The sequence below is a fragment of the Caretta caretta genome, chromosome 3 (assembly GCF_965140235.1).
Source record: "Caretta caretta isolate rCarCar2 chromosome 3, rCarCar1.hap1, whole genome shotgun sequence".
In the NCBI taxonomy this organism is placed as follows: Eukaryota; Metazoa; Chordata; order Testudines; family Cheloniidae; genus Caretta; species Caretta caretta.
In genome coordinates this window covers 191,434,974-191,460,732 of record NC_134208.1, presented here as the reverse complement: position 1 = coordinate 191,460,732, position 25,759 = coordinate 191,434,974, and the positions used below count along the sequence as shown (strand labels likewise).

The following is a 25,759-nucleotide window of genomic DNA, read 5'->3' as shown; positions in this document are numbered from 1 at the left end:
TCCCTGAAGCCAACCCTGTAAGCCGTGTCGTCAGTTGCCCCTCCCTCCGTCAGAGCAACGGCAGACAATCGTTTTGCGCCTTTTTTCTGTGCGGACGCCATACCAAGGCAAGCATGGAGGCCGCTCAGCTCACTTTGGCAATTAGGAGCACATTAAACACCACACGCATTATCCAGCAGTATATGCAGCACCAGAACCTGGCAAAGCGATACCAGGCGAGGAGGCGACGTCAGCGCGGTCACGTGAGTGATCAGGACATGGACACAGATTTCTCTGAAAGCATGGGCCCTGCCAATGCATGCATCATGGTGCTAATGGGGCAGGTTCATGCTGTGGAACGCCGATTCTGGGCTCGGGAAACAAGCACAGACTGGTGGGACCGCATAGTGTTGCAGGTCTGGGACGATTCCCAGTGGCTGCGAAACTTTCGCATGCGTAAGGGCACTTTCATGGAACTTTGTGACTTGCTTTCCCCTGCCCTGAGGCGCATGAATACCAAGATGAGAGCAGCCCTCACAGTTGAGAAGCGAGTGGCGATAGCCCTGTGGAAGCTTGCAACGCCAGACAGCTACCGGTCAGTTGGGAATCAATTTGGAGTGGGCAAATCTACTGTGGGGGCTGCTGTGATGCAAGTAGCCCACGCAATCAAAGATCTGCTGATATCAAGGGTAGTGACCCTGGGAAATGTGCAGGTCATAGTGGATGGCTTTGCTGCAATGGGATTCCCTAACTGTGGTGGGGCTATACACGGAACCCATATCCCTATCTTGGCACCGGAGCACCAAGCCACCGAGTACATAAACCGCAAGGGGTACTTTTCGATAGTGCTGCAAGCTCTGGTGGATCACAAGGGACGTTTCACCAACATCAACGTGGGATGGCCGTGAAAGATACATGATGCTCGCATCTTCAGGAACTCTGGTCTGTTTCAAAAGCTGCAGGAAGGGACTTTATTCCCAGACCAGAAAATAACTGTTGGGGATGTTGAAATGCCTATATGTATCCTTGGGGACCCAGCCTACCCCTTAATGCCATGGCTCATGAAGCCGTACACAGGCAGCCTGGACAGTAGTCAGGAGCTGTTCAACTACAGGCTGAGCAAGTGCAGAATGGTGGTAGAATGTGCATTTGGACGTTTAAGGGCGCGCTGGCGCAGTTTACTGACTCGCTTAGACCTCAGCGAAACCAATATTCCCACTGTTATTACTGCTTGCTGTGTGCTCCACAATATCTGTGAGAATAAGGGGGAGACGTTTATGGCGGGGTGGGAGGTTGAGGCAAATCACCTGGCTGCTGGTTACGCGCAGCCAGACACCAGGGCGGTTAGAAGAGCACAGGAGGGCGCGGTACGTATCAGAGAAGCTTTGAAAACCAGTTTCATGACTGGCCAGGCTACGGTGTGAAAGTTCTGTTTGTTTCTCCTTGATGAAACCCCCCGCCCCTTGGTTCACTCTACTTCCCTGTAAGCTAACCACCCGCCCCTCCTCCCTTCAATCACCGCTTGCAGAGGCAATAAAGTCATTGTTGCTTCACATTCATGTATTCTTTATTCATTCATGACACAAATAGGGGGATGACTACCAAGGTAGCCCAGGAGGGGTGGTGGAGGAGGGAAGGAAAATGCCACACAGCACTTTAAGCACAGCACTTTAAAAGTTTACAACTTTAAAATTTATTGAATGACAGCCTTCTTTTTTTTGGGCAATCCTCTGTGGTGGAGTGGCTGGTTGGCCGGAGGCCCCCCCACCGTGTTCTTGGGCGTCTGGGTGTGGAGGCTATGGAACTTGGGGAGGAGGGCGGTTGGTTACAGAGGGGCTGCAGTGGCAGTCTGTGCTCCAGCTGCCTTTGCTGCAGCTCAACCATACACTGGAGCATACTGGTTTGGTCCTGCAGCAGCCTCAGCATTGAATCCTGCCTCCTCTCATCACGCTGCCGCCACATTTGAGCTTCAGCCCTGTCTTCAGCCCGCCACTGACTCTCTTCAGCCCGCCACCTCTCGTCCCGGTCATTTTGTGCTTTCCTGCACTCTGACATTATTTGCCTCCACGCATTCGTCTGTGCTCTGTCAGTGTGGGAGGACAGCATGAGCTCGGAGAACATTTCATCGCGAGTGCGTTTTTTTTTCTTTCTAAGCTTCACTAGCCTCTGGGAAGGAGAAGATCCTGTGATCATTGAAACACATGCAGCTGGTGGAGAAAAAAAAAGGGACAGCGGTATTTAAAAAGACACATTTTATAAAACAGTCGCTACACTCTTTCAGGGTAAACCTTGCTGTTAACATTACATACATAGCACATGTGCTTTCGTTACAAGGTCGCATTTTGCCTCCTCCCACCGCGTGACTACCCCCTCAACCTTCCCCCCTCCCTGTGGCTAACAGCGGGGAATATTTCTGTTTAGCCACAGGCAAACAGCCCAGCAGGAATGGGCTCCTCTGAGTGTCCCCTGAAGAAAAGCACTCTATTTCAACCAGGTGACCATGAATTAGATCTCACTCTCCTGAGGATAACACAGAGAGATAAAGAACGGATGTTGTTTGAATCTCAGCAAATATACACTGCAATGCTTTGTTCTACAGTGATTCCCGAGTACGTGTTACTGGCCTGGAGTGGTAAAGTGTCCTACCATGAAGGACGCAATAAGGCTGCCCTCCCCAGAAACCTTTTGCAAAGGCTTTAGGACTACATCTAGGAGAACCGCAAATGCCAGGGCAAAGTAATCCTTTCACATGCTTGCTTTTAAACCATGTATAGTATTTTAAAAGGTACACTCACCAGAGGTCCCTTCTCCGCCTGCTGGGTCCAGGAGGCAGCCTTGGGTGGGTTCGGGGTGTACTGGCTCCAGGTCCAGGGTGAGAAACAGTTCCTGGCTGTCGGGAAAACCGGTTTCTCCACTTGCTTGCTGTGAGCTATCTACAACCTCATCATCATCATCATCATCTTCTTCGTCCCCAAAACCTGCTTCCGTATTGCCTCCATCTCTATTGAAGGAGTCAAACAACACAGCTGGGGTAGTGGTGGCTGAACCCCCTAAAATGGCATGCAGCTCATCATAGAAGCAGCATGTTTGGGGCTCTGACCCGGAGCGGCCGTTCGCCTCTCTGGTTTTCTGGTAGGCTTGCCTCAGCTCCTTCAGTTTCACGCGGCACTGCTACCCCCTGTTATGGCCTCTGTCCTTCATGCCCTGGGAGATTTTAACAAAGGTTTTGACATTTCGAAAACTGGAACGGAGTTCTGATAGCACGGATTCCTCTCCCCAAACAGCGATCAGATCCCGTACCTCCCGTTCGGTCCATGCTGGAGCTCTTTTGCGATTCTGGGACTCCATCATGGTCACCTGTGGTGATGAGCTCTGCATGGTCACCTGCAGCTTGCCACGCTGGCCAAACAGGAAATGAGATTCAAAAGTTCGCGGTTCTTTTCCTGTCTACCTGGCCAGTGCATCTGAGTTGAGAGTGCTGTCCAGAGTGGTCACAATGGAGCACTCTGGGATAGCTCCCGGAGGCCAATACCATCGAATTGTGTCCACAGTACCCCAAATTCGAGCCGGCAACGTCGATTTAAGCGCTAATCCACTTGTCAGGGGTGGAGTAAGGAAATCGATTTTAAGAGCCCTTTAAGTCGAAATAAAGGGCTTCATAGTGTGGACGGGTGCAGGTTTACATCGATTTAACGCTGCTAAATTCGACCTAAAGTCCTAGTGTAGACCAGGGCTCAAGGCTTATGAAGCCTATATTTTTATTTGTTTACAAAGAAATTGTAATTTATTATATTTAATATCCAGTGACTGCTAAATAATTTTCTTTGTAAATACAGCACAATAACCAATATAAATTATTGATAAAACTATTTTTATAATGAATTAAAAATTCCTGGCTTGTTATGTATAGTTTGTTGTTGACTTGTTTTATATTTGCAGGATAATATGGTGGCCAAATTCTTGAACTTTATAAAATGGTCCACCAGTAAGGAGCATACATAAACTGCAAAAGCATTACTGTGTATGCTTGTATTCTGGGTCAGAAGCAACCCCAGAAGAATAGTGACCCGTGCTCCACCTGTTGGGTGTGGGCTTTCTGGCTGCTACCTATTGCAGTGCCTAGAAGATATATGCTGTTTGTCAGTGTATTTGGCAAGAAGTATTTATTGTAAGTTATCTGTATTAATTCTAGTGTTGTGAAGGTTAAAGGAATAACTTGCTAAATATTGTATTAAATTATTTAAGGTTTTAAGGACGACAGTGAATATTTAAAAGAAACTGAAAGTTACGAGTACGATTTGATAGGCGTGACCGTTCATACAGGAACAGCAGATGGTGGTCACTACTACAGTTTTATCAGAGATATAGTCAATCCCCATGCTTACAAAAACAACAAATGGTGAGTTGTTAAGTGTTTAATAATTCTTGTTTGTGATGTATTTGTATTGTGATGTATTGGAAAATTCTTAAGATGACAATGTCATCTATTTCAAATAGGGTACTTTAACTCCCTTGCTTGAACTGTCCTGTTAAGTGATTGCAAATATATTTATTTATCAATTTATCTTCTTCCAGTCAACAAACATTTTCTCCTGGTTTTGGTGGGGCCTTTAAAAGAGGGTGAGCATTGGGTGGATTGATCAGAAAGTAGCTATTTAAAATCCACAGTATGTTCTCTATTAAACTATAAAAGTTTAAAGATAGGTCAGATTTGCCTACATTTCTTGCTTGTGTTACATCAATTTTGTAAAGTTCATTGGCTTTGCCATGCCAATAGGTGCAGACCACCACATGCTATTAATCCTGTTTGCATATATTCAGCACAAGATGCTCTGATGCAGGTCATAAGATTGTAAAGAATCAGTAAAAAGAAAAGGAGTACTTGTGGCACCTTAGAGACTAACCAATTTATTTGAGCATAAGCTTTCGTGAGCTACTGCTCACTTCAGCATACATGCTTGTGTAATAACTTTGATGTATGCAAGACATATATGAAGCAGAACAAAATCATTACTCTTTACACTGTGGGCTTTCTTATGCTAATTAATATTGCAGTAAAATGTATTATTAGCAGTTCAATGCACATTAACAACTTTGGTAAAATGACTAGGTTTCTGTATGTCAGAGAGATGCCAACTGCTTTGGAAGAGAATGTTTAAATTTTCTTTTGTAAAGCAGATTCAGAAAAAAAAAACCCAACTTGTTTCCATTATGATAATAATTATTCTTTGTCCTTCAACTTTGTCCTTTTTGTTTTCAGTTTTTAACTATCAATTTTCATGGCGGTGCTTAACTTTTCATTTTGCTTTTCTTTAAATCTATTCAACTCTACATCTGGGAAATTCTCAGTTACAGTTACAGTTATCAAAATCTGTCCTTACTGTTCTTTGATACATGCAAAATATTGTTTTGTCTCATCTGGAATTTACAAATTTGCTAGTGTTTTCCAATCTGTTGAATTTTTTCAGTGCTTAACACTTATCAGATGTAATTATCAGTGGTATGTCTGAAAATTTTGTAGCCTTTATTTTTGCTAACCCAAATAGAAAAGGGAAAGGGAGGGAGGCAGTTTCTCTAGCAGAGGTCTTCAGCAGAGACTTCCTCTTGTAACAATCATTGTGTCCATTTTAGCTGAACATCACATTCATATTGTAATGTTCTTTAATGGGGTTACTTTTGGAAAAACCTTGCATCAATCTCCTTGCTTAGTGGTGTTGGATTTTAAGAGTCTGACATTGCCCTTTTCTTCTCAATTTTTTATAAGTTCTCTTGTTGATCATGTTTCAGAAGAAGGAAAGATGTCCTGTGACTTAGAAAAATAAATTTTGCTCCCTTCCTAAAACATTAAAGATCTAGATCCATCTATCCATCCAGGGTTCCTTTGGCTTTCAGTAGTCTAAATAATAATGTGCTGGACTCCCTCAAGCTGTCCACTAAGCTCCTCAGCTCCTCTGAATTTGTTTGCTGAGCATTATGAAATTTGTCCATGAAGGTGGGGTATCTTGTTCCACGTCTGTAAAATAGTATTTCCCTTAACAAGGAATAGCATTTTTGTGAGAAACAGTGGATTCAACCCCCCTCTAACTTGTCAGGCAACAAATTTATATTTTCAGAAAAAAGGACTCGGTCCTCTTCATTGGGAAAAAGTCAATCCTTTGCAGTCAGATGTTCCTTCAGCTGTCTAAGTCTAGTTGCGGTATTTTGGGAGTGTGCCCAAGCCTTCCTTCTCTGCCCCTAAGAATGGGTACAAAGGTTTTGGGCAATCAACCTGTTCCCTCCACAGACTTGTTTTTTTTTTCCCTTGAGGGGTGGAATCTATGATTTTCTTTTCATTCTAGTGGAAAGCCATCTCTCTGAATAATAAGTCCTTTTTCTCTTGAGGGAAGGTGCTCATGTCATTTTCCTGGCTACTGATTGACAAATAACAAATTAGCTGGTCAATGTGAATGTGATTTTGCCTTTACTTCCTCATAGTTTTATCTTTCACGTATAAATGTCATTCTTTTGATGTAGATGTTTGGTATTCTTCGTCTACTGTAAGAGAGGTAACAGACAACTGATTCAAAAGTTTAATCTTTTATAGGTATCTTTTCAATGATGCTGAAGTAAAACCGTTTGATTCTGCTCAGCTTGCTTCTGAATGTTTTGGTGGAGAAATGACTGTAAGTTGTAGCCTTTACCTCAAGACTTCTCCCCACCCCACCCTTTTTTTTTATTACAATCTCAGAAGGTAGTACTGGACAGTAGCCCTGCCCTGAGGACTCAGTCACTCGGGTTCCATAGTGCTCTGCCTTGCCCTCATACCCCTCCAGTTCAACATGTATATGAAGCTGCTAAGGGAGTTTCATTGAGAGGGTTGTGGTAGGGACAAGGAGACTGTACAGCCTGAGTCTGTTTATTTTCAGGCCATGGTGCAAAGTCTGTTTGGTTGCCCAAACTTTCCCTGAGAGGGAGTGGGTTACCTGGAGTGTAAGTTGATGAAGAGGGAAGTTCTTTTGGTGAATTGGGAATTTTTTGGGTGGAATGCAGAGCCAAATTAGTTTTTTGTATGTGTTTAAAAAAAAGTCTATTAGTGAAATAGCTGTACATTAACTTTATAAATACAGGTGCATTTTGCCCAAATAAACAGTTGCATAGCAATTGATATCCTTTATAACTCGTGTATATTATTATTCACATTACATTAGTTTCCTGATCTGTACAATAGTGATAACTTTTTTTAAAGCATTTGAGATCCTTGACTGAGAAGCACTAATAAGTATAAAACATATTAATATTAATGGTTCAGGAACCACCAGTAGCTGCCAGAAAATGTAGTTCTTCAGACTACTGGCCGGAAAGAATTGGCAAATCAGGCACGCACCCATCCCTAAACAATTGTTTAATGTTTGTGTATTCAGACCTATGCCTTGTATAGTTTTTCTTTCGGTCAGAGAAGGGAGTTTCATGGATTTAAAATAAATATTAAAAGCCAATTACTTTACAAGGCTGTTCCAGCTTCTTGCGTTGACTTTTGAATCTACCGTATGAATCAGCCTTTTGTCAGCAGGGTGAATATTTTTACACACCTTTAGTACAAAGCACTGTTAAACCAATTGCAAACATTCACAGTGTATAAAAAGCCTATGGCCATGTGTTTTCCTGATTTGCATGATTAATAACAGCTTATTACAACAATTCCATGAACAAGCTAAAAAATTCCACCTGGTAAAGTTGCCATGCCAAAGTACAACACAAAATTGATTCCATGCAGAAGATCTGCAAAACTTCTGCAGACTCCAAAAAAAGAGGATATGGTCTGGAGAAATATGAGAGGAGTCAGAGTCAAAATACTGCATATGCCACCTTGGAAAATGAAAGTAAGCTACTACAAAAAACTAAAAATTATTTAACGATGAGCAAGGAATATAATTGATGGCAGACCCTGCATAGAGGGCATAAAGTGGAGATGCCTCCTTGCATACTGAGACCAGAACCATCCACAATGAGGCCATAATAACTAGCTTGTAATGAATATTTTCAGTAACCCATGTTGTCTTTTTGACAGACCAAGACATATGATTCTGTCACTGATAAATTTATGGACTTCTCCTTTGAAAAGGTACCCTTTTCCCCTTTCATTTGCTAAGTAAATATATTTTTAAATTTATGACCTAAGTAATCTCTCTGTAGAGCAAAAGTTATACAGATTTCTTTTTCCCTTAAAGACACATAGTGCGTACATGCTGTTTTATAAACGGATGGAACCAGAGGAAGAAAATGGCAAAGACTACAAGTTTGATGTTTCATCAGAGTTGCTGGAGGTACAAGTTGGTTTGCTTTAACAATGTAAAAATATAGTAAGAAATCCTATCCCAATCAGTGGGATCTGAGTAAATATAGAAAATAAAATTTGATTTTAAATATTAAGATAATTGAAAGGCTTGCCATCTTTCATAGAACATTTTGTAATGTAACATTACTCTTTACATTGCTAAAATTAACATTGTGTCAGTGTTTCCATTATAATCCACTACTTTCCAGAGTTTGTAACCCAGCAGTAAAAATTAACTAAAACTTGGTCTCGTAACCTTTAAAAAAAAAAAAAAAAAGGAAGGTTGCATTTTTTGTAAGTTCCATTTTATTTAAATAAAAAATAGCAATGCTGGCAACAAGACAAAAAGTGTAAAATGGATATTAAATTATATAAAATACTGAAATTCACTGATATTTCTAAAGTGAAAAGAATATGTAATTGAGAGCTGGCAGCATAATCATCAAAGAAAGCACAATAAAGAAGATGGTCCATTATACGTATAAGGCATAACACAGACTAGGTTGTGCAGTTGTTGTGACATAATTTAGCTGGGTGTCTTGTTCTGTAGTAAGGCCCCAGGCCAAAAACTACCTGTGGCCTTCAAGGCTCTAAATTGTGGCCTTTGATCGCAAAATGCATTAAGAAGATTTGTATTGATTACAAATTGAAAGCTTGTATCTTGGGATTATGGCCTGTGATTGTTAAACTGAAGTGTTTGAATCAGCCCTGTTGCTGTGGGGAGAAGATGAGGCAATGCCTCTACTGTAGCTCTAACATGACAGACAGTGTTCTGAGTAACTGCAGCTGCTAAAGCGCTCATTCACTAGTTGCCTGTTGTGTTGCAGAGGGGAAATGAGAGAGTAGTTCTTTCCTGCAGACTTGTGAGCAGGATAGGAACTCAACTGGCTCTGCTTGACGTAGGGAAGTGCCTAGCAGAGGATGTGAGAGGAAGAGAAGAGAAGCTGAGAATCAGTCACCCATTGCATCTCCCTTATTTTATAGCACATAAAAGCACTGAGGGGTGCTCTAACTTGTCAGCTGGCTACCAAGGGACTTGGCTGTTGAGGGACTATATGCCAGCAGGAAATAGTTGGAACACATCATGCACTTGCCTCACATCCTCCATGTCTCTTAACCACCTACTCCATGCACATACTTTGCAAAAAATTGCAGGGAAAGAGGCATAGGAGCTGAACATGTCAACCCTGTGCCTGTTAGAGATGCATCTCTGTCTGTGCCAGTGGTATCCCTAATAGGGAATTTGCATTTGATTGGGGGTTTTTTTGTTTGTTTTTGTTTTTTTAACTCCTCTTCTGCCACCGGAGTGGCCCTAGAGAACAAAAAACAGCAGGGAATCTGTCCTAATGTACTGATTTGTGGCCACTTTTATGTTTTGGCTCTCAGTGAATGAACACTGAAAAACAGTGAAAACAATGAAAAAGTTGGGCATCACTGGTCTAGTCCTTAGCCAGCCAATCAGATTATGCTTTCAGTCCTGCCCAATTAAAAAATAATCCATAGAAGACTTCAGCAAAGAGTTAAAGTTTCAAATCATTCATATTGGAAAAAAAATTGTGCAAACCAATTTGGTCAAAAACAAAATTTCAGTCAAGGAGATCTGGCACAAAATGTTGTTTTGACCCAAATTCTGCCTTCAGGGTTTTATCAAAAGTTCATTGAAGTCAACATAAGTCTTTCCATTAATTTCAGTGAGCTTCGGATCAAGCCCATACTCCTTAATTGCACCCAGGCAACCCCATTGACATTACTTCTAATGTTTATTTGTTGGCTTTAATGGGGTTGCATGACTTCAGTGGGAGATGCTGGGTGCTTAGCATTTTTGAAAATTGTGCCACTAATTTAGACACCTAAATATGGACTGAGAAACCTAGTATTAGGTACTTATTTTTAAAAATCTTGGACAAGTAAGCAAGTATGTGGAAAGGTGTTTGTGTGTGTGTGTGGAAGGGAGGGGCGATTGGGAACTGTCGTCTGCCATAGTAGAAATAAAACATTGAACCTATATTTTAAACTAAAATTGAGAGACAAGATTGGGTTTTTAGTCAACCAATGTTAATTTTATTTTTTAAATCACACAAACTTTAATGAAGAAAACTGGTTTCTTGTATCTGATGTTAGTATTTTTTCTTCAGTGGATATGGCATGATAACATGCAGTTTCTTCAAGACAAGAACATTTTTGAACATACATATTTTGGGTAAGTTTTGCTGTAAATACATATTATTCTGAGATGTTTTTACTCAATCCAGATTTTTAAAATTTATTTTAATTAACAAAATATATTACTGACTCTAGGTTTATGTGGCAGTTGTGTAGTAGCATTCCAAGCACATTACCAGATCCAAAAGCAGTCTCCCTAATGACAGCAAAGGTAAAGTATCTTAACATCATAAAACATTTCTTCTAAACGGAATATGTTTAAATGATAATTCTGGACACTGATTAATTGTATAACATTTTCTTGCAGTTAAGCACTTCCTTTGTTCTGGAGACATTTATCCATTCAAAAGAAAAGGTGTGTTGGTTTGCTTATAAATTCATAATAAGTAGTTGTATGAATTCAGTGAAATTTACCTGTCCCTCTGTGCTTTTATGTAAAAGGATGTGGTTTTGAGTCAAACATACACAGTAGTCACTACAAAGAATGTGTACAGTTTCAGATTTCATAGTGACCCTCAAATGAAAAGCATAAAAATGGGTTTGTGCCTCTTTGCTTCTTTCTAGTGTAAATTTAAGGCTTGAAAAATTGTGTGTGGTAGGGATGGGGAGTGTTGGGCTGGGTTGGGTTGTTTTTTTCCCTTAGAAATGTCAGGACTGACAAATCTTGTATTCACTTTTTGATGGAACAATTACTGTATGATTCAGAGATGTGAATTAGAATCTTTTTTAGGCTATAATCAAAGGGGCAGGGTGTTGAATCCTTAATAAAGAGAGTTGTGCTTGTAAGTGTTTCAGTTAAATAGATATTCACATAAACACAAAACAAAGAGTTTCAATCGGGCCGAATAAAAATCCTTTTAACTCTCCGTTGATTTACTTTCTTTGTATCTGTGATGTCAATTCTTCAGTCATCCAGGTTAGTCAAGACCTGTATTTCTAATATAAAAACAAGCAAGGGAAAAAAAAGTCAAAAAAAATTTCAGACCTTTTCATACAGTATATAACACTTATGTTCAAGAAGATTGTGTGCCAGATACTCTGGTCCACCTGGACTGTGTTTGATACAGAACTGTTTCCAGTAGATTGAGGGTCTGGCCACAATTTGGCATAAATTAGTGCAGCTTTAGGACTGCTGTAACTTATGCCTAAACCCCGTTGTTTTCCATTTAAACTGATTTTTACTGGAAAAAACACCCAGGTTTTATAAAAAGTATTATTCATTTTTTCCGATTTTCACCCTACTTTTGTATCGTTCAAATATATAAAAATAACTTGTTTTATTAGGAAAATGCTATACATTGCATGAGGTACATGTATTACAATAATACATTAATTTGTTTATACATGCAAAGTTGCCTGTTGAAGTAAGGCTCTGTATTAGTCTAGAAAAGCTGTTCTCAACCTTTTTTTTTCCTGAGTCGCCCCTCCCCCCCCGCCCCCAAATGCTATAAAAACTCTGTGGCCCACCTGTGCCACAGCAGTTGTTTTTCTGCGTATCCAGTAGATTAACAGCCCAGAGCCAGCATTAAGGGGTTGCAAACAGGGCAATTGCCTGGGGCCCCAAACCTCAGGGAGCCCCACAGAGCTAAGTTGCGCAGGCTTTGGCTTCAACCCCACATAGTGCGGCTCAGGCTTCAGCTTTCTGCCCTGGGCCCCAGTGAGTCTAACTCCAGCCTTGCTTTCTGTTTTATTTTGGAGGACCTCCTGAAACCTGTTCACAGCCCCCCAGCGTTGAGAACCTCTGGTCTAAAAGTTACACACAATAAACAAACAGGCACGCATGCACGCAAGCTCTGAAGTGCATGCGCATCTCAACATACTGACAAATCTCATGCCCACCACGTACACATTTCAAGCTGTTAGCAGATAACAGTTTAAAGATCGGACACACTCAAATGGGAAGAAAACGAAAATCTGTATCAGAATACATTTCAGAACACAAGGAAGTTTAAAAATAAAACAAAGAGAGGAGGAAAGGATGAAGTTGAGTGTATGCACTGCAAATGGTGTGGCCCAATTAATAAATGTAAATATTTATAGGCTAATAGTTCTAAGTCTACAACAGTTAACTTATTATTCAAATGAAAAGTTTTATTTGGGGTTTAGAGATATATTGTTTTCTTAGACCCAGAGGGGGCATTGTGTTTTGAGTTCTGTTTTAGTTCTACAGCAAACCACATTGAATGCCCTTCATCAAAGCATTAATCGATTGAATAGTTTCCCCTGTCCTTTCATCCACCAAAATAAATCCCAATATTTACCCATAAAAATTATTCATAGTTTTTTCCACTAATTTCCACCTGTTTTTGTTGTTGTAGTAGTAAACACTGATAAATCCCTGGGGAAAATTAAATAAAAAACAAAACAAAAGGCCCTACTTATGCCCAAGCTGCTCACAGCTCCCAGGAGTTGTTCCAGCACCTGGCTATCAGTCAGATGCAGAGGCATCCTTGCCACAGTTCTTTTCACCTGGCTATCCCAGTTATGCCGGAGCAAACTAAGAGTAGTGTAGGAACTCCTATGACAACCATACATCTCTAGAAAAATCTCCCATGCCAGGGGGATTCTCAAGAGCCTGGTTCCTCCTTGTTTAAAGCTGTTTTTTTTCAGCAGACCAACGCAAACAGTAGCAGCAGGACCTAGGTCTGTGAACTTAAGCTGCTCCAGAACAATACCTGGACTCATTTTTCAAATGCTATCACTGTAATGGAGTGTAAGAGGTTACAGATACCACCTTTCATTAGATAAGAGGTTGCCTATCTCTGGTGGCTGTGGGCTTTTTTGAAAAGAGCAAAGGAAAAGCTCAATGTCTTGTTTAGCGCTTCATCTCTCATGAAATGTTTCTCATAACTGAAGCTGTTGTGAGCTAATGCTGAAATGTGTTATGGGCTTGATCCTGCAAGGTGCCCAGGATTCTGGCCCTGATCCAGCAAAGCACTTAGGCATGTGCTTAACATTAGGAGTTAAGTGGGACTACTTCTATCAGTAAAGCAAACAGGATTTGGCCCCCATCTCATTTTCTTTACTAGTATTTATTGGCAATAAGTGTTAATTTTTTTTAGATATGTATATATATGTATGTATATGTGTGTGTATATGTCTGTATATTCCCACATAAATCTAGTAATGAAATAGGATTGCTAATGTAGTTACATCAAGCAGATTACATCAAGCAGAGCTGTGACAAAGCCTTTTACTAGCTCCTCAGATATTATTAAATATAAATAATAGAATATAAAATAATTTTCAGCTCTTCCTTTTTTTACTGAATGGTGATCTTTAAGGGCAAGATTGAGTCTTTAGGTTCACCCTTTAGTGTGCTTAGCTGCCTTGCCTCAGGCTCTGAGAGTCATTTCTTGCTCTGCATCTCTCTTGTCCCGAAGGAGTAAACTACTTCACTCATGTGGTCTGTGTGAGGGAAGAAAACAGAGCTATGGCTCCCCCTGCTCCTTGTCCCTCCCCCATCTTACTTGTGAGGTATTGGGGGGGGGGGGGAGGGAAAGAGGCACCTGTAAGTGTATAACCCCTGCTCTTCTCCTTTCACCCAGAGCCACAATTGAGGCATCTCTAATGCAGCCAAGCAGGTGTCCATACTTCCCCCTACATTCCTGCGTGGCTGTGTTAGATCTAGAGACAATCTAGTCCAAAATTAGGAAGTAAAAAAATATATATTCAGTAAATTAAAGCTCTTTACTTATCAGCAGTTTCAACTTCTTTAAACTCTTCATACACTTCAATACAAGAACGTAGCATGTACATTATGGAGAACTAATGTGGACTTGTTTGTTTCTTAAAAATTAGCTAATTTTTTACCATCAATCACCTAATCTCACTTTTAAACTAAAATCAGATTCTAAATCTTAAAATGATACAAAATATTATTTCCACTTAATTAACTGAAAACTCTTGATATGCCTTTAGTTTTGGGATCATGTTGAGAATTAATTTTGGCAATTAAAATAGTGTTGTTTGGCAATTAAAATAGTGGTCTCCCTATTATAGTTGAGTTACAACTGTTGGTATTTGGAGTCATTGGATTTTAACATAAACATGGATTATGATTTCTCCTAAGAGTGCAGGAGGAGGATAAACAATACTTGGGAAAGATTTTTTTTTAGGATGTAATTAATATCAAATCAGTTTAAATGTGAAAAATGCAGTGCCAGGATAGTGACTACACAATGCATAGTACTTAGTTCAATCTCCAAAATATGTATTACTTTTTTGTTAAGAGATTTATTTCAGTTTCATTAAACATTTTAATGGATTGTGATTGCATTTGTTCTTAAGACTAAATATATTAACTGGTTGTGTAGAAATTTAAGATTAAGTTGGAATTTGATCTTAAAATCTTTTTTCCTATTTCTCTTTAGCCCACAATGCTTCAGTGGATTGAACTGTTAACAAAGCAGTTTAATAACAGTCAGGCAGCTTGTGAGGTGAGATAAATAATGAGGTGTTGAACAAGGTAAAAAAGTAAAAAAACAACTTTATATAAAAAATTTTGCATTTTTAGGGATTAGCATCACTAGGTATTTTGGAGTATTTGGACATACGTGTACTAAGAGGTGAAATTCCTCCCCCGTGCAAAGCCTAAACTTTGTATGAAGAATGTTGCAGGGACTAAGAGGATGACATTGCTTCCCCTTCTGGTGAGCCTGTAGGCAGGCCATAAGGCAAAACGCTTTCATGACTGTAGTAGTAGACATAGTTGTCTACACCCTCTTGGGCTGACTGTTTAATATTGATAGGTTTTGCAGAGGGGTTTAAGTGGCATGAGGTTGGTCACTTGGTACAGTAGACATCAGAAGGGAGTTTCATGCATAAGGCACAGCATGGAAGAAGGCATGAAAACAAGGGAAAGGAAACAAAAGGAGCAGTGACATGGGAGGCTGGGGTGGAGTGAAGAGAGTAAGAAAGAGAGTAAGAAGTGGTAAGAGTAGAGAGATAGGCAAGAGCAAACTCATACAGAGCCTTGCTGGTGAAGATGAGGGACTTGAACTTGATGTGGAGGGCAAAGGAAAGCCTGTGAAAGGATGAGAAGAATGGAGTGACATGGTAGGAGTTTTGTGAGAGGAGGATGATTTTAGCATTAATGTTTTTGTATGGACGAATGGGAGCATGGGGGGAAGCCAGGAGAAAGAGATTGCACCCTGAAGATGAAGTCATGTCCAAAGAATGTTGCCATATGGCTGGAAAGAACAGAATTTTGAGATAAAGGAGAGGAAAAATTGACAGAATTTGGTCTTAATCTGAATATGCAAGGAGAAGGGTGTCCAATATGACATTGAGATTGCAAGTCTTAATGACGGAAACCTTCTGTTACTGCATAATGTTATAATTTCAGCCATAATTAATATCCTGCAATAGATGTTAACTAATATATATGCATTAATTATAGTGTTTGTTTTCAAATCCAATCTTCAGATTGTTAAATTGATATTTAACATTTAATAATCTGGTGACACACATTCATCACTGTGGTTTGAGAATAAGACACCAAAAACAAGTTAAGTGAAGGACCTAGAAATAGAATAACATGCTAAAATACTATTAAACCAAGAAAAAAAAAAGAAGAACCTGGATTGTTCATTCTAAAGTGGCAACATTGTGTAGTGAATAGAGCATAGTTTTATGATTCAGGAGGCCTCGGTTCTACTCCCAACTGCCTTTCACCATCTGACTTTGGAAGAACATTTAATCTCACAGAGACTAATCTTCTCCAAATGTAAAATAGAGATAATAATGCTTACTCACCTTTGAAAAGCGTTTAAGGCCCTGATTCAGGAATCACCTAAGCATCCCTCTTCTGTAAAGCACTTTAGTATGTACTTAATCTTAAATACGTACTTAAATGTCACTGACTTTGATGGGATTTAATTGCATATTTAAGGTTAACCACATCCTTAAGCACCCTTCTGAAACAGGGATAGCTTCTCTGAATCCAGACCTTAGAAATCCTGGCATGAAGAGTATTAAAGATATTACATGCAAACTCGTATGTATAGTTACTATTTTCCCTCTTTCTTCCTTCCCCAGGGACAAAGGATTTTCAGATTTCTCTTGGACTTATGTTTTCTGTTTTAATAATAATACTTTCTAATAATCCTCTGAATTTTAATAGCATATTAAAGGATGACTGTAAGAAAAAATAATATGACTTAATTTGAAATGTACAATAAAGAGCATATAATATGTATTTTATGCAGTGGTTTTTGGATCGGATGGCTGATGATGATTGGTGGCCAATGCAGATTCTAATCAAGTGTCCCAATCAAATTGTGAGGCAGGTAAGAAAAATATGATTTTATACAAAAAAATACCATTTGATCCATAAGCAGAAATGGTTGTTCATTACTAATTGTACAATATTATTGGCCATTCACATTACTGCACATAACTCTCATTTCCTGCTCCATGTGTATATATGATTTGTGAAGTTTATGTGGCTATGCAAACATCATATTATTCATAGCAAAATCCTATTCAGAGTCTTGGAATATAAGGCCAGAAGAGATTACAAGATCATCTAGTCTGATCTCCTGTATGTCACAGGCCACCAACACCACCCAGCACCCGCACTATAACTCCCCAGCTGAAATTAGACCGAAGTATAACAGCCCAAAGGAGACTAGACTGTTATGTGCCACAGATAGATAGTAGGAGGGACCAAGGTGCACCCGTGCTTCAGTCCCTGCAGTAGTAGGAAAATGATTATGTGATATATACTCAGATAATCCTGGCATATGACCCGCACCCACTCACTGCAGAGGAAAGTGAAAATCTGCCAATCCAACCTGGGGAAAAATTCTTTCGCAACCCCACATGTGGCAATCAGTTACTCCCTGATTGTGTGAGCAAGAACCATCCAGTTATAAATGCAGTGTTATGGTTCGCAGTCAAAATCACTAAGTCAGATAGGGCTTAATTTAAGATTCTTGCAACATCAACATAAACTCAGTCAAACTGCATATTTGTTTATATTAACTTATATTTTGTAACATAAAAAATGACATAGTGATCTACACACTTAACCAGAGAAACAGGAATAAAAAATAATACATACTGTAAGTACAACGCTCCCAAGTCAATACTTGTGTTCAAACCTTAACTTTTGCATTTTCTGTTTTTTTGTGTGCTATTTTTAACTGTGAAACATTTTCATTAACATAATTTTTGAATTTTATTTCCTTTTCTGTAAAAGTCATGAAAGTGAAAAAGCTATCTGTACTTAGTGTTAGTATTTGAATATTCACAGTTACTCTAAGTTCATAACTCACTAAGGTGGGAATGAGATAGAACCAAGCTGTTTGACTTTGGCTGCTTAGCTGAAGGCATTTTTTTATTAGCTTATATTACGACTATATCTTGCATCAGAAAAAGATACAAGTAGTCCCACTGACAACTTGCTTAGCTAGAATCTGCAAGATTCTGTACTTGAATTCTATAATTTGCAAATTATAGCAGAATGTATCAATAAAACGCTAAAATCGTAAGTGATTTTTTTCTCACTACCACAGTTTTACCTTTTTCTGGTATTAAGATGTTTTTGGGAGGATTTTGCTATGTGTGCCTCCTTTGGTCAGGTCAAGTGGGGAGAATGCTATGGTAATAGTTGCAGTGTAAAAGTATAACTCATTAAATATGCAGCAGTGTCACAATGGCAGTTGTGCTTCATTGGGTGCGCTTAAATATTAGACAAATGTGCTAGTTCTTAATGAGTACAATGTATATTTCAAATTTCAGCCATTTTTTGCCATAGACATTCTTAAAAAAAGTTTAATTAGAATTATTGTACAATGAAATAAATTTACGCACACCCAGAGACAGAGTATGCAAAATGTCAGGCAAAAAGTAAATAATGAATATGTAGGAACAGAAAATAATGGAAACTATTGTGTAACCTTTATGACAAGCACTGTCAGGTGCCCATTTCATTATAATACAAAATACACTAATAGTAAGACCGTATCTAGGTTCCAGCCATGAAGTGTGTTCATTAAAATCAGGTTTGACTGTCACATTAGAGTTTGATACTGCAACATGACAGCAAATAGAATATGGTCATCTTAATCGTGACTATAATTTTGAAACATTTAGTATTGGGAAACACAGTTTTTGGAACCTGAATATGCTTTACTATAAAAACACAGACCCACGCATACTTAAAAAAGTGAACAAAAGAAGTCTATTTTATAACTTATCCTTTTGCAGATGTTCCAGCGCTTGTGTATTCATGTGATACAGAGACTGAGGCCAGTGCATGCACATCTGTATCTGCAACCAGGAATGGAAGACTGGTAAAATATTTACACCTGAAACCTTTTTTTATTTTTAATTAAATGTGCTACAACTGTGTCAAAGATTTGCTTATTAAATTATCCTAAATTATCCTGTAAGCATGAGACAAACAACAGAGATGTAGGAGCAGGAGCAATTACAGACAGAGTGAAAGCCACTTGGCAACAAACACACCCCCAGAGCCTACGTGGCCCTGGCTGCTAGTATGGTTGATTGATGATGTTGGATACCCCACTGGGCTTGTGGGATGTCTCTCCCTTCATGGGGCTTGGATGCATCATGGGGCTCCCCTCTGACCTTTCAGCTCTACAGAAAATATGTCAGTCCTCTCCAGAATGGCTGCCACCTGTGGCACCAAAAAGAGACACTAACAGAGCAGTTAGAGCAGATCTGTCATCCTCCTCCTCCTTTCTTACATGTTTGGATAGCAGTGAAATAGTTAATGATATCAACATTTTAAATTGCCATCTTTGGGGATCTGAGTTAACACTCTCAATTCGGATTAATGGAACAGTTCATACCTCTGCGGGCTGTTGTTTTAGGCTCTTTGCAGATTCAGGCAGTAATCGCTGTATCTGTTCATACTCATTTCACGTTTTCTGGATTTTCTCATCAGGGCTACAGACATTCCTATAAATGAAATCTGAGATTTTAAAGAAAAAGGTGGCAGCCTCAAGAAATAGTGTCAGTTCGCTGACCCAGCATGACTTAGCCCAGTGTGAATTCTGGTCTTTTTCCCTCAGTGGGGTCGGAGAAATTCCTTCACTATGGGGGCAAATGCCATCACATGTTCCTTTTGTGGTGTGTGAAAGTTCTTGACCTATCCTCTTGCTGGTGGAGTGGGAATGTGAAGATCAGACCAGATCATGCAGTACTGGGGAAGATTCTGCTATAATCTCTCTCTCCTCTGCAAGGTTCTGAATTTTTACCACCACATTTTGCCTTACAGAGGGTGGTGGTGCTTAACATTTCAGCATTAAAGTTGAAAGATAGCAGCATCCATACTCTACTGCTTCTAAAAAGACCTCATTAAGACAAGGCTGCTGCAAGAAGGATAAGGAGACCTGGTGTCTCAAACAGTGTCATATAGGTGTGGAAAGCCACTTCGTCTTTCCCAAAATGTGACACAGGTTGGGGCTCATTTCCTGATCTCTTCTTAGCACCCAGAAATAACTTCAGGAGACATGCCCCTCTGTGGAACTTCATTTTCCAAGGGAAGAGTAGAGGGAAGCAAAACTGACTCAGGTACTATGGTAGGGATATTAACAGTTTCTCTTGGTAGTGGTGTTGGCACAGGTACTGAAGCTAAAAACGTGTCTGAGGGAAATGCACAGGCAATATATATATTTGCCTGTCCCCTTGGGTGGGATGTGAGAAGGAGGAGAAGGTGCCATAAGCAGATAACTGAGTTAGTAAATCAGGTTGCTTGTGGCTAGACAGTATTCAGGAAGAGCACAGCTGCTGAGGATGGAAGGGAGAGGATTCGGTTCATTTTAAGTTTCTAAGACAAAACATTTTTGAGATTAGAATATTTAAAAAGCATTAGAAGAAATTTTCTAAACATGGTGAACACTTACTTTTTTCTGATCCTGGTATCTCTGTCGCTTGTCTAAAACACAGGTCTCATTTGCAAACAACACCATAACATTCCTGTACAATAATCATTGTCTGACTTGATAACTGAGAAAATTTGACATGGAAGTTAGAGAGAGACTAATTATGAAATCCCATTATGTTTTTTTATAAAATTCCTCTTCCGACTAAAAGCATGCTTTAATAAATTCATTTTCACCCTCATAACACTGACAAGCATTTCAGTGGTAGGTGCCATTTATAATTTGGGTGATTATATTGTGATGTATAATTGTCTTCCATGGTATACTTACCATAGCTGATATAGTGTTGGAGCCTTGAGTCTTTACAGTAAGAATGGAATATATAAACATAGATTCATTGAACTTCCATTTGGACTGGTTCAAGATCATTTTGTCTAATGCAAGTTTAACGTACTAAATAGAACTATGTTTTCAGTTCGGATGACATGGATGGTCCTGTGGAAGATATTGGTAGCCGCTCATGTGTAACTCGCTTCGTGAAGACGCTCTTGTCAATTATGGAGCATGGTGTTAAACCTCACAGTAAACATCTCACGGAGTACTTTGCATTTCTTTATGAATTTGCCAAAATGGGAGAAGAAGAGGTGAATATAGCTTTTGTAGTTTTAGAAATTGTGTTTGTATATATAAATGTATGTGCATTACTCAGATAACTCAATATTTACATTTTCAGAGTCAGTTCTTGCTTTCATTGCAAGCCATATCAACAATGGTCCATTTCTACATGGGAACTAAAGGACCTGAAAATGTAAGTTTAAAATATTTTTTTTGTAGAAAAATAGATTTTCATATTTCAGACTAAGTAATCCTTGTTGCTTTCTTTTTTAATTTACCAGCTGATAAATAATATCAAAACTGTTCAGTAAATTTTGCACTTTAAAAGAAAAATAAATTAATATGGTCATCTCAAGTGAATGTAGCGTTTCTGAAAAATGCTGGATTGATTATGCTGTATACTGACGTTTTTTGTTTAGTACAGAATTAGCAGCAGACATTCAGGTTCTTCATACTGTCCTATCAGTGTGCCTCAATTCTGGTTTAGAGTGACCCCTTCTAGACCTGAGAGGATAGGTCAGTTTCCATATCCATTTAATCCTTGGTTTTTCTGCTGAGACTGGCAGTAATATTGCCCTTTGTGACAACAGTTTGTATTATGTAGACTGCTATCAGCTAAGATGTGAACTGAGACTACCAATTCACTTCATGTACACTTTAAACTTGCTTGCAATTTCTTAGTAATTAATTAAATTATCATAAAGAAATAAATAGGATGGTCTCAACCCAGCTTTTGAATTTATGTTGTGTAGTTTTCACATACAAATATTTGAACATGCAAAGCAGATAATTAGATGTCTGTTTGATTTGATTTGTGCAAGCAGATTAGGGTGTTTGGAATGCTCAAAACTGAGAAAAAAATTTAAAACATTTAGAAGTCTCTTTGAAACTCTGGTATATAATGTCATTATTGAGTTTATGGATCCCCTCCCAACCCCCCCCTGTTTATCCAGCCACAAGTTGAAGTGCTATCTGAAGAGGAAGGAGAGGAGGAGGAGGAGGAGGAAGACATTCTTTCATTAGCAGAAGAAAAATACAGGCCTGCTGCACTTGAAAAGATGATTGCCCTGATTGCTCTTCTGGTTGAACAGTCTCGCTCAGAAAGGCAAGAACTTCCAAGGGACAGATTCTGACTTTGGTTGTACTGTGTAAATCTGGAGTTACTCTGGTTTTACACTAGTGTAACTGAGATCATACTCTGGCACAGTGTCTTTAGGCATTTTAAAGTATAATATTGAGTGCTTTGCTGACCAAACGACTGAAGTTCCTAGTAAGACCATTGAACAATCATTTTATAGGCCTAATTTTTAATTATTTAGCATGCTCAAATTATAGTATCAGTTTTAATTTAATTCATCTATTTTCTCTTAGGTGTAACATTAAAATTTATAGTAGAGAGCGCCTTGGGCTGACATACTCAGTTCCCTGGTTGCTAGTACATAAATCCAGTTTAATGGTTTCTATGCTAAAGTGATAAATATTTTGTTGTGTTTTAGGCACTTGACTTTGTCACAAAACGACATGGCAGCATTAACAGGAGGGAAGGTAATATTTCTAAATATGAAAATATAATCAACTACCTTGGGAAAAAAAATTCATTAAAAGTTGTCAGATATTAATAATACCTTGGTCCTTTTACAGGGTTTTCCTTTCTTGTTTCAACATATTCGTGATGGCATCAATATCAGGCAAACCTGCAATCTCATTTTCAGCCTGTGTCGGTACAATAATCGACTTGCTGAACACGTAAGTACCAGCCACTGCTGCTGCTTATTTGTTGAGAGGGTTTAACTGAACAGTGTACTGGGGTGATTTATTGTTACAACTGAACAAACATAAATCTAAAAGTGAGTTTTGTTTGTGTTTTGTTTTTAAGATTGTGTCCATGCTTTTCACATCTATAGCAAAGTTGACTCCTGAGGTATGTAAAGAAACTGCCTATCTAGTAAATGATTTGTCTTAATTTTTTTCTGTTTTAAATGACTAAATTAATCTTTTGATAGCCATTAAAACTTACATAGAGGAAATAAAATCTTACTGCATTATATACCAGCTTTTCTAAAATAGATTACCCAATTCCAGATAATCACTTTGCTCAAAACCAAATAGCACTTTTCTAGATTCTTCACGTAGAGAGTTAAGAGAAATGATCTGATAAATAGAAATGTCTGTGGACTAAGATAAGTGGAGAGAACAGATTATCCTGTGATTGTGCAAGTCTTTCGGCAAAGTTCTGCAGTTAGATGCACACGAATGTTAGGTGGAATAAATCTCTGCTCTAAAAAACAAGCATATTGAGAGCTCTGTGTGCATTCCACATGATAAAGATATGCAAAATGGGAAGCGTATGCCCAGATAAGGCCATCTTCATTTGCTACTGTCAGAAACAAGTAAAGGGAAAAATAGGGGCATGGCAAAGGGAGGAGACCTGATCATGCTTGGAAAAGAAGCACGTGCTTAAAGCAATCTCATGATAACTTTGTGTATTAGAAGAGGAAATATCAGATGGTGACAAATCCATTTCCCTACATATGGTCTGACATTTACTAAATTTTAATGTTTTTTTCCCTTCACCCTGGTAGTATTTTGTCCTTGCTGAAGAGTAAAGTGTATAAAAAATCCAACAATGTTTAGTTTAGTTTTAGCAAACTTTAAAAACATATTTAAAATTAGAGCCAATATGATAGGTTACAAATGGCTGGGTAGTTTCAAAGGTAACCCTAAGCTAGTAATCAATTTGAACCCTGAATGACCAAATGATTGGTTGGTTTTGGGTAAAAGTTCAAGGTTTCAGGTTCCTGAGACAGACACATTTGAAAATGTTACCCTTCATGCAAATAAATTAAGATGATAATTTTACAGTGAGAGTGATACCATCTATATAATAATGTGTTATAGTTGTCTGTCCTCCAACACTGTGCAAGTGTACCACAGCCCTCTATTAAGAGAAATGTCCAAGCAGTCAAGTGTGTGTGATCACATTATCCACTCCTGGCGAATACTGCTCCAGTACTGAGATCCCTAGTGAGGGATAGTCAGTTATTTTTTGTCAAAGTCCAAATTTCTTGGCTAAGGTGTATAGTCAAGGTCCAGACTCCAGAGAAAATAATTAAAAAATAATAACAATAATGATAATAAGTAAATGAACAGACCCCAAAATCTTTTTTAAAGCATTTGGTGGTCTGGATTTGGCCTGCAGTCTACCTATTGATTATCCTAGTATGATCATTACTTGTTGTATTTCATTTCTGCAGCATACAAAGGATATAAGCCTTAGTCCTACTATATGCATGAATGTTTCAGAGGTTACAGCTAGACATAGGTCAAAGATTATGAAAAGTGTTCTGATATCTGGTCTGTTTTCAAAGATTTTTTATGCAAGTATTTGGTTTAACATAAGAACTATTTAGAGAAGTGTATCACTTGACTAAAAGTGATCAAAATGTATATATGTATCTTTTTGCATTGCAGGCAGCCAATCCTTTTTTCAAATTGCTGACCATGCTAATGGAGTTTGCTGGAGGTCCTCCAGGAATGCCACCCTTTGCTTCTTACATCCTGCAGAGGATATGGGAGGTACAGTATGTAGAACAAATCATATTGGATTCTTTTTGCCGTTGATCACTTTTTTTTGCTAAAATACTGAGTTTGTTTTAAAGGGAGTGTTCATTGTTATCCTTCCTATTCCACTGTGTCAGTTTGAAGTTATAATTTAGTCATCGCTTCTCATTCAAAGAAACAGTGATAAGCTGATTGCCCATAACATTGAAATAATTCATCTGTTTTTATAATGCCCAAAATGTGCTGGGCAGTTTATAAACAAACAAGGAGACTCTCCGTCACCCTGTCACTTCAAGATAATAGGCCTTGTGGGAGAATATTTTAAGGAGTTGAAGGGACGGGGAAGAGGGTACAGGGATTGAAAGCCTTTCTCTTCAACATAAACTGTAAAGACTCATGCCTTCAGCTCTAGAGGTAATCAGTTCAATTCCTGGTATTGGCCATCATGGCAGCCGTCACACTGGGAGGTGTCCCACTTTAAAAGATGAGAGGTATGCGTCATCTTGCAAAAAGTACAAAAAGAAAATATTTTTACAAATGGGATTACTCTCAAGGTTGGTTAAGTATCAGCCTTGAAAGTATCCCCCTAAATTTGTAAACGTTTTTAAACAATACTGTAAAATGTAAATAGAGTTTATTTGCTGGATTTAATAATAGTGGAAGGAATTTTCAAAAGTGCGTAAGTGACTTAGGAACGCAAAAGCCATTGACTGTGATTTAATTGACCCATTATCTTACTAATTCTTAGTTGTTTTTGATATAATGAGTACTATAAAATATACTGTATTTTATTTGCTGCTGTTTTCCTCTTTTCTTCTAGGTGATTGAATACAATCCATCTCAGTGCCTGGATTGGCTGGCAGTGCAGACTCCTCGAAATAAACTAGCCCACAGTTGGGTGCTGCAAAATATGGAGAACTGGGTTGAACGTTTTCTTTTGGCACACAATTATCCTAGAGTCAGAACTTGTAAGTTTTATATAAGTTAAAGAAATTGGCTCTTCAGATTATAAATTGTTATTAGGGCCCTACCAAATTCACGGCCATGAAAAACGTGTCATGGGCTGTGAAATCTTGTCTTTTGTGTGCTTTTACCCTATACTACACAGATTTCATGGGGGAGACCACCATTTCTCAAATTGGGATTCCTGCCTCAAAAGGGAGTTGAAGAAGGGGAGGTCACAAGGTTATTTTAGGGGGGTCATGGTATTGCTACCCTTACTTCTGCACTGACTTCAGAGCTGGACAGCCGAAGAGCAGTGGCTGTTGGC

General features: G+C 38.8%; 1 protein-coding gene across 3 annotated transcripts in view; it reads left to right on the top strand.

Moving 5' to 3' along the window:
* Nucleotides 1–25,759, top strand: part of USP34 (ubiquitin specific peptidase 34) — a 272,897-nt gene that overhangs the window by 211,829 nt on the left and 35,309 nt on the right. For all 3 annotated transcript variants that reach the window (XM_048842772.2, XM_048842773.2, XM_048842771.2), the window contains 18 exons: nt 4,225–4,378; nt 6,563–6,641; nt 8,027–8,080; nt 8,187–8,282; nt 10,429–10,493; nt 10,592–10,667; nt 10,764–10,811; nt 14,830–14,895; nt 16,666–16,746; nt 18,671–18,756; nt 20,789–20,957; nt 21,047–21,121; nt 21,882–22,033; nt 22,425–22,473; nt 22,570–22,674; nt 22,805–22,849; nt 24,400–24,504; nt 25,310–25,457. In XM_048842772.2, coding sequence (XP_048698729.1) covers nt 4,225–4,378; nt 6,563–6,641; nt 8,027–8,080; nt 8,187–8,282; nt 10,429–10,493; nt 10,592–10,667; nt 10,764–10,811; nt 14,830–14,895; nt 16,666–16,746; nt 18,671–18,756; nt 20,789–20,957; nt 21,047–21,121; nt 21,882–22,033; nt 22,425–22,473; nt 22,570–22,674; nt 22,805–22,849; nt 24,400–24,504; nt 25,310–25,457 — 1,653 coding nt within the window. The remainder of the gene's footprint in view (nt 1–4,224; nt 4,379–6,562; nt 6,642–8,026; nt 8,081–8,186; nt 8,283–10,428; nt 10,494–10,591; nt 10,668–10,763; nt 10,812–14,829; nt 14,896–16,665; nt 16,747–18,670; nt 18,757–20,788; nt 20,958–21,046; nt 21,122–21,881; nt 22,034–22,424; nt 22,474–22,569; nt 22,675–22,804; nt 22,850–24,399; nt 24,505–25,309; nt 25,458–25,759) is intronic.